The 19,549-nt window shown below is 36.9% G+C and overlaps 1 protein-coding gene and 1 long non-coding RNA gene across 15 annotated transcripts in view; one reads left to right on the top strand and one right to left on the bottom strand.

Annotated features, from left to right (window-relative positions):
• LOC147752679 (uncharacterized) overlaps window positions 1–19,549 on the bottom strand; it is a 72,063-nt gene that overhangs the window by 26,306 nt on the left and 26,208 nt on the right. For 10 of the 13 annotated variants that reach the window (XR_015313468.1, XR_015313465.1, XR_015313461.1 and 7 more), the window contains one exon: window positions 8,960–9,075. The exons of 2 other annotated variants lie outside the window; for them this stretch is intronic. This is a non-coding gene — a long non-coding RNA (uncharacterized LOC147752679). Of the gene's footprint in view, window positions 1–3,955; window positions 6,760–8,959; window positions 9,076–19,549 lie in introns of those variants that run through there. One more of the 13 variants, XR_015313467.1, reaches the window with a different exon arrangement.
• Window positions 1–19,549, top strand: part of slo (calcium-activated potassium channel slo) — a gene marked incomplete at its 5' end in the record, with an annotated part of 76,630 nt that overhangs the window by 39,848 nt on the left and 17,233 nt on the right. Inside the window, 2 exon segments of one of the 2 annotated variants that reach the window (XM_086970928.1) lie at window positions 3,855–3,944; window positions 8,984–9,188. In XM_086970928.1, coding sequence (XP_086827054.1) covers window positions 3,855–3,944; window positions 8,984–9,188 — 295 coding nt within the window. 2 annotated transcript variants of the gene reach the window in all.

The raw sequence follows: 19,549 nt of genomic DNA, 5'->3' as shown, positions 1-19,549 counted from the left end.
AAGCCCTTTGGAAATTCGTAACAAAGCAGATCGTCGATTTGAGACTGAAAACGAAGTTTTTACCAACAGTTTTTTGAAAAAGTTGGAAATTAGAGAACAATAGAACACTTTTTCACTATGGCTGCGAATCTGTTGACATTCCTACTCTGAACTAGCTTTCATTTCAGTTTCGGGTGAACGCATTCTTCAAACCACAAATAAGTAGCTAATAACAGTCCTAATTTAGCCAAAGCATAGTACAAACCTATATCTAATATACAAACCTGGCCTGCTTAAGATCATGTCACAGAACCTATAAGCTGTATTAAGTTGATTACAATTGGAAACTATATTCATCTAAGCGGAACAAAGCGCTATATATGAATCCACAAAACTGTGCCATCGTCATATTTCTTCTAACCATAACGTTGGATAGTTCATCGTTTAGTGAACGTCTGTCGAATTTGTATGGCATTGTACCACCTGAACGCCGGTAAAGCTTGCGAATGATACTTGGAAGTCCCCGTCGTACGTCTAATTGATGGCGTATTCATACAAATAAGCTCATAGGTTAAATGGTTTAAAAAATAAGTGGTATACTTCTGTTGACGTAAATGTTCTTAAGCAGATTATAAATGTGATTACATTTTGTAGCACGCGTTAGGAAAGAGTATAATTCCAGGAAAATAGCCAGGATTTAAGGTGATCTTTATTGAATTCTGGAAAATCTAAAACCTGAACCGAATAATAAACGGATAATTAATTTTATTGAAAATATGGACAAACAAATAGACTCATTACATTGTATCGATCAATAGACGTAACTGAAATTTACTTTTTTTTATTAAAAGTAAATTTCAGTTTTTTTTTTATTTATTAAATTATTGCTATTATAATGTGCATTGGTAACGTTAGCTGTTATACTATGGTATTATGAGTTAAGAATTTGGCCTTTACATTGAGTTGACGCCATTTTAAATGTAGCCTACTTAGTTTTCATCATTTATTGAATTTGGATCGAAAATTTTGCGTTGTTACTGTCATCATCGATATTGTCTGCTACCCCCTTTCGCATATAAATGTGCTTATACCATCATCACCTCTGTAGGCAAACATTGATTCTGCTTGGATGGCTGAATTTCACCTTCTCGACGCCATTAAAGCGTTCAAGGGTAACTTTGATTACCAACCTGCTATGCGAATGGCTTGCAATTTGATTTACGATGGACCTTACCGAATCAACGATCTGTATGGCGGCTTCCTGTTTAGCAAGTGGCGACATTGAGAGAAAATTCAAATTCAAAGGTTTCTTTGTAGAGCTATCGTTCGAATGTGTCCCTTCCACTTAAATACATTTTGTTACGTTTATTCGCTTTTACGCCTTTTACGTAAACCCGTGTAATAATACATATCCCGAAACTGCTAATCTTAATATGTAGAGCAAACCACACACCACAGCCAAATTAAGCATAACTATGATCTAAATAACCTCCTGCTTCGTAAATAACTTATTTTATCTACATTTCAAGAGCATTACTCTTTACTGTCAGGTTGCACTAACGCGAGCAGTATCAAACATACATGCTTTTTTTTTTTTGCATAGAGAAGGACAACAAGATGTTTGTTGAATTATTATTATTAGATTGATATTGCTTACCACCAGTAAATATTTTTTTTTCGTTCTTCTGGTCGCAATTAGCTGATATCATTCCTATTGAGTAACTCTTTGTTAAATCATTTTTACACTTAGCACCTTATGATAGTTCGTTTACTATGGAACTCTTCGATAAATTATAGTGGGCATATGGGTAACGGTTTCTTCTTTCTTCCATGTTCGTTTATGCCTGGCCACATAACAACCAGACAGCATATTGCATGCACATAACAGAGCGTCTTTGAAGCTGCTTTTCCGCTTTACGTGAATACAAAAACAATGCCCACCTTGTAATTGCCTTCAATCTGGATTCCGTACTTCAAACGTAAACTGTGCATACATATTTAACTACACATCGTACGTACGTACGTGCACTTTCGTCTGAAAACAAGAACCTCATTTCGCTAAATTTACATAAAGCTGTTATTAATTATTTAGTGGACTCTGAGCATGTGTTTTCAATGTGTGCAATTTTGAATTCGGAAATAGCTTTTTAATAGCACCGCCCTATTGCATGCCTAGTACCCAATAGAATATTTACTGAGGTTTTTCAGAAGAGCTAAAAACTTGCCAATACTGTACAAGAAACTATCTTCAATATACTGCGCCGCTTGAACATAAGGTAGTATATTACCGTTAACCATAGCTAAAAGTTTTAAACTAAGAGCCTTCCAGTTGTGACACAATATATATATATATATATTTTTTTTTTCGCTGTATTTTTTACTTGTTTATCGGGCTTTCTGTTAAGTATTGTTCGATTTAACTGTAACTACGTGAAATGCATGCCTGTTGACTTCTGCGTACCTATTCAGCGCATGGTCAAATGGAGAAAAAAAGACCAATTGATGCACTTTTCTTTTTAAATGAAACCATTCAATGCCAAAAGAAATAGAAATAATAATAGAAAAACACAAGCAGGTACAGGTTTTGCTCGAGTAGGTACGATAATCTTAACTGTCCGTGATGGCTTTCAGCAACAGACGCCTTAGTCTTCAATGTATATGCGACATTATTGCCCGTGTGCTCGCTTCCGTTTCATCGGTCTCGTCGATAGCTTGAAGATGTGTAGCTACCTAGCAGAAAATTTCTAGCAAGGAAATGCTTTTATCATGTATGATATGTGTGGATAGTCTCTTGGTCCACGACTCACCCAGTAACTGATATCAATCAATTTGATATCGTGTGACGGTGTATCCTGTATCTGATTAAATGTCTTATTTGAACAATGCTAGAGATGATTTCATTATTCCATTCTTCTTCGTTTTACAGTTATTTTATACTAAGAAGTAAAGAAAAAATGGAGAATGGTTGTGTAATGTTTAAACAAGTCAGTTGTTTTTACGTGTTGATAAATATGTACGAATAGTTACACATTAAATCGTAAACGACTAAATCTCTTTAATAACTGTAGCAATTTATTTCTGTAGTATTTTTTCTTGTTCCCACAATTGACTTGCGGAATGCAAAAGAAACACAGGAATGATTTACGTTTAACCGATCTTTCGTGTGTCCTGAGATGCTTTTTTAGTACCCTGTTTTGGCGTCTAGGGTGAACGTGATCTATGTGAGCATGTCCATACAATGTTCGGCGCCTGGATGGCCTGATTTTCGTTTTTCAGCTTCGCAACTTAAGAATATCGCCCTTGCAAGGCGAGAAAATGCCTTTGGATTATCGATTATCTATAGATTACTAGATATGCGGTAGATTGTTATCGAAATTCTAGAATTTTCAGTAGCGCCCTATGTTCAATATGAGCGAAATCTTAGTTAAACAATCACTTGCTTTAAACATTTAATGTTGAGCCACCAGATATGTTATATGGATATGCCCACATGTATGTACAACAAATACATTATAATATGTTCATCCACCATTTTTAATAACCATGGTGGACTGAATGCTCTTGTAGAAATAACTCAAGTAACAGTGTCAGTGTAGCAATCATATGGAGGTGGAGTAGTAGCGATAGGAAATGTCGTTTTTGTCATCGTCGTCGTTGTTGTTGTTGTTGTTGTTGTTGATGTTCTTGTTATACCTGTTTTTCGTGCAACGTTTGTCTTAGAGGTTAGGAGCTGATTAATGGTAGCTGATATTTGTTGCCTTTTCCTCTCCATCTATTAACTATGGGTTTCGCTAGTCTTCATTATAGTGCTGTTGTTGTATTTCCTGTTGTTGTTGTTGTTGTTGTTGTTGTTGTGGTGATGTAACGCATTGCAGATGAAAGTACGCTAGGAGGCGGTCTAGCACAGAGTGGTGGTCCAACGTTCACCCCGCCAGATGTGCCAAAGAGGCCCAAACCGCCGAGAGGTAGCGTCTCGCTATATCTCTTATTCTCCACCATTTTATCTACTTTCTTGTATATCATTTTTATTCTATTCTATACTATGTCTCCTTTATATATTGCTGAAGTCCACATCTTATTCCTTCATGTGTCCACAATCGAATAAGTCGGCCGTTTTACAGCGTACTAACTTGTTCAAATATGATGATTTGGATGTTGGTACCCTGTGACAAACTGACCGATAAAATTAGTAATTTGTTCAGCTTAACCCTTTGCTAACTGGCTTCTTGCTCACAGGCTTAGCTATGCTACGTTATTATTAAGAGGCATACATCTAGGTTCCTATTAGAGGGTTGTGGATACTATTTGAACAAAGATTAAATGCTGGGCTCAGAATTGTGTCCATATACCAATATTAAATGTACGTAAACTCATTATTATGGTACTATTTTAAGTCAATTGAATTTACTGGAGCAGCTGCAAACAGTTCCAGACGGTAATCTATAGGGTGATCCATTTTCAAGTGCGGATTTGAGCTACAGCCAAGTTGTTTATGTGAAGAAACTGTTCTCTACTGCCGGCAAAGACTATCTTTCTTCTATGAACTTGTAGACAGTTATCTAGTATCATTTACTGCATGGTAGACGTGCTTTATGCTCTTTGGTGACAAAGTTCATAGCACGCGCGTGGCTTGCGCTACATAAGTACCTGTTAGCTGTCACCATCACGCAGTTACCGATAGATAAGTTTCGTCAATGCTCCATGTCTAGGGAGGGATCCACCTTATAGGCATCCACTCTATTGATGTAGCGTTGCTCTACTAGGCGTTGCCATTTTCTGGAAAGCAAGATGTCTGTTTCTCTGTTGACGATTTAGAGAAGACCATCGAATTTCACATTTCGGCAATTATGTCGAAAACACACGAAAAATGCGTAGTCGACGATGCGGTATTTCGTTTTTATCACGAGAAGATGTCTTGTGGCGCTCATCTAGGTAACACCAAATTTAGAACGTAATGGCAAACATTATTGTTTTATGGCACGGTGGCAACAATGTTATTTTTGTTAGGTTGAAATCTGATAATTTTGAGTGGATCACTCTATATATTATATCGTCGCTTTAATAGAACTCTTCAGCATTGATCGAGTAGTAATGGCGTCATAGCATGTATGCATAAACATAGGTTTCCGCAATTACGTCGATACGCATAGAAAAACGCGTATCTAAAGATAACAATACAGTACTACGCGCTAATTTTAAACTGAAAAAGAGCTCCCAAGTGGTTTTTACTAGGCACCGATTTGTTACGGCTTTACCAAATCCTCGGAAGCACTTCAGTTAAAAGATAACTGCCCTAAGCACTTCCCAGCGAACGTGTTTTCTTTGCAAGTGATCCATTCGTACAATAGCTCACAAGTACGGCTTTCGTCCCCTTACACAGATATAGTTACAAAAAGAATGGGATTATATAAATTTCTAATTATTAATATACACGAAAAACGAACTCATTCATGTAAGATTAATTATCGACTGAACAAAACATACGTTTAACATTAGTCTATTATTGTGACTGGTTGAATTTTTTTAATAATCACAACTATGTTAGCGTCTTGTTTTGTCACATAAAAGTCGTATTCTTGCGTTTTTAGCTCGATCCAAACAAAGCGCACTTTCTTTCGCAGATCATTGCATTTAGCGGATCCAAATTCCTTTATTGACTTTCGTCCTATTAATATTATATAGGTCTAAGTATAAACGATTGCCAATAAAATAACCTATGTAAAATATTTCTAAAATGTATCGCATTAGAGTCCGTTAACTCTTTTATGTTTGACCGTCTAATCCTACTAATCAGCTACTAAATATATATATGTTTTTTTTTAGCCTTTATCTAAATCAGTTTTGTTTAATTCTGCTTATAAGGATAAAAGCATAACTATATCTGTTAACTTATGAGTTACACTATAGATTACCTAGCGGGATTTACCGAGCACCCTGTTTTCTCTGTGATCATCGCTGCTTGAATACGATATCTTCTCGACATATAAGTGCTCGTTGTCAGTCAACAGGCGCATCGTTTCAATCAACGGAAGATTATCATATTCTTCTGTACTTACAAGAAGACACGTCGGCTGCGGACACATTTTTATCTTTTAGGTTTTAATACTTAATCAATCATAAAGTTAATAATTTGATATATAGGATAAGTAAAACACATCATTTATTAGGAATGGAGGATTATTTCGCACTGGGGTGAAAAGCACTAGTCACGCACTATCAGGTTGACACGTTTTGTACTTTGAGCGGTGAATAGCAATGGTAGATAACTGATACAGCAATGGCCAAAGTAAACTTTTTAGGAAAACCCTCAAAATGAGATCAGCATCGGTTGATGTGCGCAAAATAACATTCTGTTCGTCATAAGATTTGTAAACAATGTACTTAACGTAACGAAAGAAAATTACTTAACGCAGCGATCTGCTTCGTACAATTTCCGACTAGATCGATAATTTCGATTGTGTTAACTACATATGGCTGACGTGAATTCTCAGAGTGGGCTTAAATCTAGCACGAATAAAAGCTGTCGGCCTCAATAGCGGAATCAACAGCCTTGTACGCCTGTTTAGTCTGGGGCGACATTGCACTGAACCCCAAAAACAATAGGGAGACTGTCATCGACGCAAGGAACCGTCGCACCTCGGGTCGCCCGTACATATAATAATACACTGCTGATGCGAGTGGTAGCGGTGCTAGCCATAATGTTTCCGTGAGATAACCTGGCGCGAGAGCTCTTCGAAAGGGTGCCTGGCGAGACGTTGGACCTTACGATAGCGACGACATCTACACCAAAAAAATGGATGGAATGGTGACAACTCTCCACACAGGGAGGAAATAAGGAAGAGTGAACAAAAAGTTTATACGTAATCTCGTTCTATCTCACTCAGTGGCTAAGTAGAAATCTGAAATCAACAAGGACACTTTAATGTAGTCCAATGAAGCAACGCCTACATACTCTCAGTAAAAATTCCAAAAGAGCGGACGACCTTTCACTCCTAGATTAACGGAATGGCCAGTCTCAGGGCTTAGTATTCGCAGATTATAGATCTGAACTGATCTAGCAAACGCTCCGCTGGTATAAAATTCCAAATATGGCTGTGATCGTAGCGGTGACTTGCACGGCTAAATTTCTGGCTGCAAAGCTAAAGGTCGTTGGTTTGAGTCCCGCTGAGCTTGATGTTAATGAAGCAAGCCATTAATTGCCAATACATTGCTCTTCCACAGATAAATTCAACGTGCTTAGCGAAATTGCTTTGTGTATCCCTATGCCGTAAAGATACAAGCTAGGTTAATAATTTGAAGATACCTCCGCAAGTCGTTTCCGTTTGGTAGATATTACCGTCTGGTATTACTGAACTGACCTGATGACTGGTGAATATTTTAGAAAAGACATGAAACCTCGACACTGGAACTTTTCGGTGAGAGAATTTCAAAAACTAATTTATGGAAGGGCGACAGTGTGGAGAAGGTATTTCTTTTCCATCGTTCTTTTTACAAAGTTGTAAGAAATACCTTAAAATGTGCCTAACGGTGTAAATCAAATTATTTTTACTGTTTGAGCAAGTGTGTCCTTCTAGAATACTAGAGATCCTTTGACGTAGATTTACTTCATTATTATCTCCGGAAACGACAACAAAGGAAATGGCAACGTCGTTCGTATTTCCAGCTCCTTGATCATACACACCTATTACCAATCCTCAGTTTTGCGGTCGAAAAATAGTTTGGATTCCTACACACATCTATTATAACACTCTACATCTATCTAGCAAATAATTTTCTTCATAACAAGTTTCCCCTTTTGCTCACAACATTTATAGTGCTATTTTGTGAAAATAACAGCGAGCAATTGGAAATGGAAAGAGTATTATTTAAGGGAAATTGATGTTTAATTGTTAGGCGAGCTACAGAGGTAGTAATTTTTACTTTTAACTTTTTCTACAATTTAACTTTTTTAAGTGCCTCCTCGACAACGCCCAGTAGTACTTTTATTGTAACCCTACTTTACGGCGGGCACGCGTTCCACTAGATTCAGTCTGCACGTGAAGAATCATGCGTTAGGCCGCGCAGTACGAAAAGGCGACATCCTCGTCAGCCCCTCGGATATACACATTAGGATTATACAAGTCTTGCCCATGTCTTACTATAGGAAGCGCTTAAGTTAAAAGGACGGACGTTAATTTGTAGGATTTTTTTTCTCATTGTTGTGATAATCCAGTTATGAAGGCTAAATAGCTGTTAGAAGCTGCTGTCATCGATCACGTGATCCTTAGCCTCCATAATAGCATATAATGTTATGTAAAGGGACAGCTGTCTTTCCTGCACGGATATGCAAGTACATTGCCTGCTGCATTTATTAATGTACGTAAAACTATTTCCTGTACATGTCTGCTGTCCGCTAAGTTGATTTACTCTATCATAATATCTCATTTGATCGGAAAGCTAGAATAATCCGTTTCAAATAAGATGTGCTTTATCCAATTAGGCTAAACTCTTATCTGGATCAAAGATACAATCACGAGGTACACCCTTCGCTGGATATTGGCACCTCAATCCATTGAACAATACAATGGTTATAAATGTAAGAAGATCATGGTGCTAATACGTCGGGCACCTCGATGTTGTGAGGTGGACAATACGCCATTCGTACCTTCGTCGTCCGGTCACAACACGATGAAGTCTGATAGAGATCAGTTAACAAGCAGTTCTAGGAAGACGCCTCTAATTTCTATCGTACTGTGAAAAATCACATACAACTACCCTTGAGCAAACGGTCAGATCGATATTAAAGAAAATAAATTTTTTTAACAATAAGTAAAATGTAGACGATTTATTTGCCTATTAGGTGCGCGTTATCTTTTTGACCAACATGAGCTGAGCTTATATCTGTGCGTGGAGATAACGCGAAGAACTTTTGTACGACTGACGATAACATGAACTGAAAAAGTATTGACTAAGGATATTGATTCAGGGCAGATGAACTTACCGGGTATAGATTCGATCTCCTCAGCGTCACAGCCGCAACTACTGAACAACAACGAGTCTGTAATGCCTATGGGCAGGATGCAACAGCAGCTGATGTCCAACTTGTCCCAGAGCAAACTGCCAAAGTCGAGTCAACAGCAACATTTGCAATCAGTCAAATCAAGCACCGGGAAAATGGCTATCGAACCGTCAACGCAAAGCAATGCTCTGCTTTCACCGCCGGCTTACGGGTGAGTCTATATTATCACTACTTTCCACAATTTAAACACAGAACTATTGGCGATTCAGATGGACGCGGCTCGTGTAAACGTGTTTGTAGAGTCATCATTTCGTCTAATGAAACACCGTCGACGTTTCGAGCTGTGCTATCTGATCAGAAAATTTTTTTTTAGTGCTTTACATACAGCGATTGGATTTAGTTTTGTTTCTGCGGTTATTAATTGTAATGAATCACATTTCAGCGTTGCTTCAAAGTTGACCACTGTAGGACAGCGTATTTAAACCTGAGAGTTATTAGATTTTTGTGTTTGATCCAAATTTGTATGTGTGTGTGCGTGTGCAAATAGTTTACTGCGGAAAGAGTCAGAGAGAAGACTACACTAAAAAACGTTGGACGACCTCAGAAATTTTGTTAGAAACATAATAAAATAAAGCTACTAGAAATTCTAAATTTACCGAGAGTGCTAAGAAAACGTCTTTTACAGTTATTTGTGGTAATAATCGCGCTTTAATCCTGATTTGAGATTTGCATGAGGGGAGACGAATCCAGATTCAAGATTTACGTCGAGATGCTAAGCAACCCGTGTCTATGCAAACGACTGCAAAAAGCTTGCCTGCCTGCCTGTCTGCTAATTTTTTTTAAACAAGAGACCGATTGTTGTCAAAAGTTTTCGTAAATTTGTGAATATATTCGGTTCTCCGAATTAGGCGGGCTACAGAGTTTCGATTTTTTATGAGAACGAACTTTCCAGTTTCTGGAAAAAAGACACCAATAAGTAATAAGCATATTATCATGCCTCGAAAGTGTACATTGGCACATGTACACTTAGTGTATACTTAAACGACATTCGCTTCCATCTCTCTTCCTGAAATGCATGTTACTGCTACTAATGATGCACATCTTTTCCGGTGTAACGTGGTTCCTCTTTGGGAAAGTGGTGCCATGTATTTTAAACAATTGTATTATATTATTAAGCATGGAAGCAGCCAGTATAAGGAACGCTCGGGTGTCGTTCTGATAATGGGGCTTGACCCTAGAGAAACAGAGCTGTCTGCGCGCCTGTAGTGTAGCATGATGCCGTAAAAGCTGTCCTTGCCTTTTATTGTCACATAGGTGCGTTTTGAACTAGTGATTTCATTCCTTTTTGGAGCACGGAACAAGTCACGGCGTCACTGCTGGTACCGAATCATCTGCCGCCGTACCACAGACGTTGGTGAAGCCGCAGACTGACACTGCAGTGAGTAAACAGAAGTATATCTTTCAACGACAACGCCTGTTTACAATGTCGATCTATGTTCATAAGTGACCTTTCGATCGTCCTTTCCTCGTCCCTCGATCCAAAAAAATCCTTGTTTACAAAAGGCAAGCCTTTTGTAAACAAGGATTCTTTACCGTGCGCTACGTTTCGGATATTACTAATTTTGCTTAAACAGCTTTTTTGGATATTAACCAGACTTTGGGGTCCTTCAACATAACTTTTAGCCGATCTCTTCTCTTTCTTTTTTTAATTAAACATACACAATTCGAAGCCAGGAAGCCAGGTATAGATTTTTTGCTAGAAACGTAAGAAAGGCCACGTGAAGCACTCCATGTGCTAGTTCGGTTTCCATGGGATTCCGTCAATGTTTGTTGAAATTTGCTACCCGGATAAGAAACTAATTTTCTCAATTAATCCTTTAATTGAAATCAAAATATAGTGTACAATAGATCTTAGAACTTGTTTCACAAAAAAATCAAATTAATACTGATCCGTACGTTTGGATCACCACATATTAAAACCAAGAATTCCCAAAATTGTTTATCCGAAACTTCAGCCTATTGTGCTGAACGTACGTACGAAATATTCCCAAAATGTTATGAGACCTCCCACGGCGACGGGCGAGGAGCCCAAGGTCTAATCCAACATACGCGATGACCAATTATTTCGATAATATTGATTTTACTATCAGTATTTTATGCGGACATATAAAACAGACATTTAGGGTAGTTCCTCAACGCAGAGGTTAACCTATCATTCGAAGAAGCAGCACTGATATTTCATATCACAGACCCAAGGGCGCTATTAACATTTACGTTATTTTATGCAACTATTATTCGTTTTCAATTTTATAAAACGTTCTCTTCGAATCTGCAGCTAAAGCAAGTTCTGACTGAAGCCTTCAGGTGCAATGTGTTTCTTTTTGTTGGAATTTAAATACCGAGTCTTAAACCGACGGTATTGCACGGCCAGGAGAACAAAGCTTCACCCGAATGTATTGGTCTCTTATCGAATAGATTCTAGAAGAAATAAGCATACTAAATTTTATCAAGAGACTAAGCTTGTTTAGATGACGTCACTCGTTTAACGTAGAACCTGTACATATTGTCTACTAAAAGAGGGTTTTGCTTTGTATTGCTTAATATCGATCTTTTCCGTTCATCCTGTTAAGAAAATTTCGGTGCCTTTTATTGCTGTCAATTGTACGACACATGATTTGCAAGGCGATGGTTTCGGTCGAAGGATTGAAGTCTGCTTCTTCCGTCAATTTGCGTACCGGTATCCCAATGAAAAGGCGGTAGAAAGCGTCCTGTTTTTTCCCTTCATATATCCGGTAAAACTTAACCTATATATAAGGCAGTGTTTATGCCAATAACATATAATTGACGATGTCTATTGGTGATACTGCATGACCCATTCTAATGTGCTTTAGACACGCTTACCGATTAATCGGTAGATGAAACTGGAACACTCGGTCCAGAAATGTGTAACTCACTTAATTGATAAATATAAGAAATGGTACTACAGAATTAAATTATATAAGGGACAGAGCCATAAAGGTTTTCAGAGTCAAGCTTTATACATCATTGACTTTCAAAAAGGTACCCTGTTTCTCCACTTCTATACTTCTCTTTGATCATCTACGCGTATGCGACCCAAATTCTTGCCGAAGTCGGAGGTAAATATAAAGTATTCTTGAAAAGAAAGTGAGGTAAGGAAAGCAAGTTGAGGTAATCATATCGATAATTTGGGTGTCGACCATCAAATAACCTTGGAACTGCTGTCTACATTGATGCGTATTGCTTGATCGTTGACAGATTTGACAATTTGAGCATACTATTGGGAAGGCAAGTGATCCTTTCTTCTTGTAACTTCAACGATTCAGATGTAAATTCAAACGTATTGAAATTCGTGTTAAGATCTTTATTATCTAGTTAGTGCTGTAGTTGGCAGAGAAGTAACAGCAGCTTTTTTTTTCGGATATTGGAAAAATATCTAGTTCTTAAACGCACCAAAGTTCGCCTCAGCGGAACGGCAAGGTATTTATTTAAATGTTAGATGAGTCTTTAAATTACGCGAAGGCCAGAAGGGACCAAGTTGTTTTTGCGGATCGGATGCGTGCAAGTTCTGTTTCACCCCTGGTCTCGCAGGGTGACTTCTATTTGGTGATGGTATCCGCCTATAAATTGGTATCGTTCAGAACATATTAACTTCGAGCATATTAGAACATGTTCGCTTCGTGTTTCTACCGCTTTTGTTGTCTGCGGCACTTCTTCAACGAAGTGGTCAAAAACGGCTTCTTTTTCATATGTACTGTTCACCGGATTACACCCTGCCACAGTTTTCTAACTTCATTCGGTTTTTTTTTTTAGGTCTTATTGAGTCATTAAAAAAGGCTGTCTAAAGCTTTCTGGCAATAGTAGCTTCAACTTTATCCGCCCTCTTCCATTAGTAAATGTAGAGTGAAATTCTTCGAAGAAGTTGAAAAGCTCTTACTATGTTGTTTTCTTAGAGATTATGGTTAATATTCTCGGTTCGGAAAATTTACCAAAAATTTCGACAAGCTTAGACTCGTGCGGCTAGGATGTTGCCTAGTACCGTGGCACGCTTCCCGCTGTCATGCAGTGTGTTACTATAATCGTTTGCGTTGGTTGCATGGAAATCGTTCAATTTGCAGCGCTCAGATGTCATGTCCGGGAGCCCCACTAACTTGTTTTTAATGGTGTTGCTTGCTTAGACAGGAAGGTTAAGCCCTGATTAGGACCGTGATTGACACTGTATTCAAGCCTGATTCCACTTAACTCTATCTTTCCTCTACAAAAAATATTATTTGCCCGAAACGAAAGAATTGCCAATCAAATATGTATAAAATACGCTTCTATATTTCGTATGCACCATGTTATACACAGATTCATGCACGGTGCGGTGATAACGTGCCGACTACTGCGTGGCATGTGAATGGTCTAGGTTTGAAACTGTACGTAAGCGCAGTTCGTTTCACACATAAGCCAGCTGTCTGAAACAGTGCCTAATGCGTAAAACTTGAACTTTCATTAAGGCTACGTAACTTGAACGGCCATCTCTGAAGTTTCTTACATGATCAGAACACAGCACGCATGAATTTCAATTCATGGGGAAACTCTACTACAGGATTCTGCTAGAAAACTTCTATCGCGCCTGGATTTGGCATTCTCAAAAATAGCAAAGTGCCATGATGTGGATAAATACGCTTTCGTTAAATGCACTAGTTATAAAACTTTTTTTTTAATACAAAATCCTGATAAAAAATGACCTCTTCTCATCTGATTTAAAATCCATTATAGTAATTTGGGTCTCGTTTGATACTGTAACTTGGTTGTTTCTTAAGGATTTCATTGCATTACATGCACATTCACATTTACTATTTCCAGCAGACTTGAGCACTTTTACACTTGTCTAATCACTTTGGATATCAAATTAATTAATTATTAGAAGAAAAAGAAGTCTTAAAACAAAAAATGAGAAGTAGATCCAAAGTCGACCAAAGCCTATTTAATTTCTGCTGGAACCGAAGCGGCATGTGATGAAAGCAAAATGGTAAAGTATCCTTGTGAAGGGATAAAGGAAATGTAATCAAGTTAGTCTGCGAAACTAAGTGTCTTAATCAATAAGGAAAGAGGTCGCAGAATTGCGCGATACTATACCTGTGTATGGTAGAAAAATGAGGTGCCCATCCTTACGTGTCTCGACTATACCGTATACTATGATAAATTGACAATCGTTCTTTACTAGACGACGTTTCGGTCGATGACAATCCTCGCAGTGAGTGACGCTGCGAGGATTGTCATCGACCAAAATCGATCGAGTGTCAAAACAACCCACCGCAATTCATCTGTTCGTCGGTACCAAAGGAGTTCGAGTGCGTGGTGCAGAAACGTGAAGGTTAGATCTCAGAAACAGCCGATTTCGTCGAACGATTGGTCCAATCTTTTCTTTGTTGTCTGTTTGTGTGCTATTCGAAGCAGTAGCAAATATACTAACTGGTCAATCTATCGTTCGGTCAGCCCGTAGGCTTGCTAATAACAACCAATTCAGCATAGGTCTCATATTTGCTGTCGTCGATATATTAATTCGTCGAGAATACTTTATTGCCTCCTCTGTCTGTGCGCATCTTATTCAAGATGCTTTTTTTTTTGTTATACAGGTAGCTTACCTGGTGTGCAGTTTTGCTGCGTTCGCCTGATCTTTTCATCCATTAAAGATACTATTTTTCATTACATTTATTATATTACACCTATTAAAAATCAAGAATACTCATATATATATATATAGGGTGAGATAGGAAGAGAGATTGGCTTCTATAAAATACTGCTTAAACGAAACTAGTGAAGAGTTCGGCCCCGGCAATATCTTACAAACGTTCAACGAAGAATACATATCTGCGAGCTTCCAAAGACCAAATTCGCTCCTTAACAGCGTACGATACGCAGATATCGTATTTAATACATCTCGCTGTTCCGTTCGCGAAGAACGATGTGGGATTAACGGGGTTTATTTGCTTAGTCTTTATAAATAACTTGCTTGAAAAAAAAACAAATAATTTCATTGATACAGAAGCAATAATAAGTGACAAAAATGTTAATGCTATAGAGACAATGCTTGATTTCTCGAGAGTAATAACTTAGTACGTATTTAACAGACAAATAGTTAATTAATAAATGTAGAAAAAAAGTAACTTAGATCTAAATACATCAATTGCAAAAGGCAAATTAGTTGCTATGAAGTTAACACAGCAAAATGTTGGTGCACGTAAAACTCAACACTCAACCTATCAGTAGAAATTAACTTTGGAGGTTTCACATTGATCGAACATGCACGGAACAACTATACAAATAATATCGGTACATTTAGCATTAAGAATCTAAAATTTACTTAAATTATATTTAAGGAAAAATTAAACTTTTTTTATTTTAAAATTGATTTATCATTAGATAATGATATAAAATGCAATTGTTACAACCCAAGCGCACATGTTACTTAATATCATTTTTACTGCTATTAAATATTTGATACAAGAACATAGTACTTGAAATAACATGCACGAAAAGACGTCTGTTTCTCTAAGTCTTTCATGCATGTTATTTCATAACATATGTTTGATTCTATGTTCTAAGCACGTACATATATATGTAAAATAAATACAAACATAGAATCTTTCACCATTAAACGTCCCATGATCAAATACTTCCTTCAGTAAAAATTAGAAATAATTTCACCATCAGGTTATCAGTTGACTAACGCTATTGCTTAACAAGGTAGCAATGATAAAAACGTCAATAAGTTGCCTCTTTTTGAAAAACGCTCTTCGTTTTATTGCCCATATTTAAACCTTAATTTTGAAAACATCATAAAGATTGATATCAATATTTTTACGAAATTTCGACAATAGCTGACGCCTCTTTTGACGTAGAATTAATTAGTTCTCGCTATTATTTCATTGTTAAATAGTGAGACACATAAATAATAAGTTCTGACTTACGTTTTATCTCACTAAAATATCAAAATCCTCGACAGAAATTCCAAGCTGTCCAAAGAATCACATAATAAAAATGAGTGAATTGAAAATAGGCTTCAATTGACGAAAATGTTGTTTTAATCGGTCTAATATGAGGAGCACCCACCTATATATATTTATACCTTGAAGATGCTATTAGCCGGTGCTTTTACAAAAAATAAGTGCATTAATTACTGTAAACCATTTTAGTATGCCATATATCATTATGGTGTTCAGTAAACATAAAGATCGATTCATTTTCTTAGCCAAGTCATGACAAATAGGTTATTTTCACTTCCTTAGCCTGGTATTCATACCAACGTTGTCCGCCGCTCGCTACTGCAATGGAGTCCATGCTAATTATTCTAGTACAAATATTAGCATAATATATATTCCTACCATTGATTGACTGGCTAGCGGGTTCTTACAGTTTCGTTCGACAGTATGTCCCGTTTTGTATAATGTAATTACATGTGAAAATATGTGCAAAAATAAATCTCGACTCTGCCATTAATACGAATGCTGCCCTACTACATAGTGCAGTAACATTCAATGTTCCGTATGAGTCAGCTTTGACCTCCAGTCTTACGAACAGAGCCTATAGAAAGAAATATAGGCTAACGAGAATTTTTTCCTAAGACTATTTTCTACGAATTTTTTAAGAGAGTAATTTTGAAAAATATCTAACATGGTAGAATGGATATACTTGATGTTGCTAAGTGGTAGGCGATTTTGCAACTACTTTTTTTTTTACTACCTATTCGGTAAATTATCGTACCGAAGTATTTTCCAAAAATCGGTTTTTGCCACACCTCAGCAAGAAGATACTGTACAGGGATGCAGTTGGAAAACATTATCATTGTGGGAAAAAAATAGCGCTGACTAAAGATTTATTTTAGGAAATACAAAACGTCACTTTCTAATTTATTTAATAAATAAGCATCAAAAAAATTAAATCCCGTATCATTGGAAGCGCACTCAAATTTCGATGGTTCTTTGCGAAGACGTAGTACAATCGTATCGTAGTATAAAAAAAAATCGAAACGTACTATAAAAACTATCTTTGTAAATACTATTTTTACTAATTATTGCTAACAAGGTTCTCTAACTAGGCAGTCCTAATGATGCACACTTTTATCTCAAAAATTATGATTATGAGCGACTTGTACTCTTCCATAAGCGTGTGTTGCTTATTTCGTTAGTGCACTCGTATGTGATCGTAAGAAAAACATATTGTATAGAAGAGAACTGAGTAGAAATGGTTCACTTTAATAATGAGGTAAATTGTATAAAAGTCGTAATCAAGCTAACACCATTAATGGAATCGATAGTTTACATTTGTTTGAATATTTCAACGTTTCAAGCCTGCAACGTTTAAGTTTGAGTGCTCTGGCCTACAGTCATGACACACCGTAAATATTTGTACTACTAGAAACGACCGGAGTACAATACTCCAGACGATTAAACAAAGATCGTGAATACCTAGTACCGTGAGATAGAGCCACAGCATGTCCCAGCATAATCCTTATCCCTAAAGACGGGTGAAAAGGTTCATATACCTTTAACCATAGAAGTATTATAACCATAAGACCATTTTCATCCGACCGGTTTACAAGAGAGAGTTTACTTAGAGCAATGGTCACATATAGTATTATTATCGTAGACATCACTTATCCTTCGGCATTCTCGAAGAAACAATCTTCTCTTGATTCTCTTGAGGAGTTTTCCCTTGGAATTACTCCCTTATGAACATTTTTATATCGAGAAACCGTCATGCAAACAGTGTATAGCAGCTCAGATGCATATTTACGCTGAGACCAAGACTTAGCCAAGCGAATACTATATAAAAATCCGATTTAGTACCTGTAAAACTTGTCGCAACGAAAATGATTTTCATGTTCCATCCGCATGCTGTATTGCCGGTACGAAATTGACCTTAGATGATAGTACGTTAAAACGTCAATCGGGTCAGAACAAAAAATCATATGAGTTCCGATAAAAGGCAGTTTAGTTGTATTCAATTAAAGTTGCTATTAAAGTTGCAAAGGAAAACAGAACAGCTTACCCATCCTAAACGTCACCCTTACGACCGCTTTATCCTTTTATACCAAAATTGTTACATAATGTACCCTATCCGGGCGTAAATACCTTCTGTTTCGTGCTTGGAGCCGACTGTCTGAAGTAATTGTTAACGACAAAAATACGTAAGACACCAAAAGCATAACGTGTCCCGTTATAGGCTTCAGCTGCACACGATATTGAGAAAGTATTAAATCACATTTAACCTACATAAACTAAGCTTGCAGATGGATAAGGATGTTACTAGTTTAGTAAAATCAGGCTAATGTCCGCCAACCTTAGCCTTAGGGGTGTGTTTAAGGATAAGTGACAATCTAAATCAAAATAGTTCAGCAATCACTTTTGAAAGACACTGATTACTTTTTTCGCAAACAGCGGCTCTTTTAAACTTAGAAAGCGCATTCACCCGCCAAAAAATTTGAGATTTTTCTGCTAACAGCCTGTATAAGCGCTCTTTGGTTAGGATGAATATAAAAAGCTAGGCATACCGGTAACAGTATTACTTCAAAATAATAATACAGAAACATTCTAATCTAAAATAAATGAATTTTAATAATCACACACAATGAATTTATTTTACCTCTTAACGGAAACTTTTCAAAGCGAAGAGACATGTAAATACATAAACTCTTTTCGTCCTCATTCAGATATATCAATCTTAGTTTGATTTCACGGACTATACAAGAGTGAGTTCAACAAACGTTGAAATTAGTTAGGAAAAAAAGTTGAAAAAGGTACGCAAGTCTAATAAAGGTTAGCAAATAAACAGATGTAAAGTCAGTCTTTCCTATATCCTACTTATCTTTCACCTTCGATATAAACATACTCAGTTCCCAACCATTGGAAACCTCCCTTTGCATTTAACCTTTTTTCTTAACTAGAAGCTTAGATATATAAAAGAAAACTCCGCTGTCTGCTTGAGGTTTGTTTGGACGAAAGCTATTAAGACCTTTGAGGGTTTTCATCAATAGCTTCTATACATTCCAAATGCGAACGATTTCACTGGAGAATGCAGGTTATACGCATGGTAAAAGGCTACTAGCTTAACAGATTTTCTCATAATGTTTCTTGGTGTGCATTACGTTAAGCATAGCTTAAAATACCACAATTTAGTTGTGAGATGCGCATTACGCTTACAATTATGCAACAAAGCCATAGAAAATATAACTTAGAGAGTGGTCGTGTAGGTTAATATAGGTTATGTGGTATATAAGGCTGATATTTGAATGTATTTAAGAAGGAAAGCAAAATGTAGTCTTACGTAATTAACTGATCGGTCTCGTAGTTGACTTTGGTAATTAAGTATATAATAAATAAATAACTATATACCCGTTTTATCGTCTTACTTTTGTGGCTCATCAATGGTTGACACAGGAGTATTCTGCAGTCGCTTCAAACACCTTGATACAAGTTCTAAGGGGCAAAACGCTACGATGAATACGATTACACAAAATCATATGTCCACTTGAAAATATTTTCCTCGTGTTAAAAAAAAAAAAAA

This window comes from Varroa jacobsoni, unplaced genomic scaffold (genome assembly GCF_002532875.2).
Source record: "Varroa jacobsoni isolate VJ856 unplaced genomic scaffold, vjacob_1.0 scaffold_1087, whole genome shotgun sequence".
In the NCBI taxonomy this organism is placed as follows: domain Eukaryota; kingdom Metazoa; phylum Arthropoda; class Arachnida; order Mesostigmata; family Varroidae; genus Varroa; species Varroa jacobsoni.
This window is presented reverse-complemented; position numbering and strand designations above follow the sequence as displayed.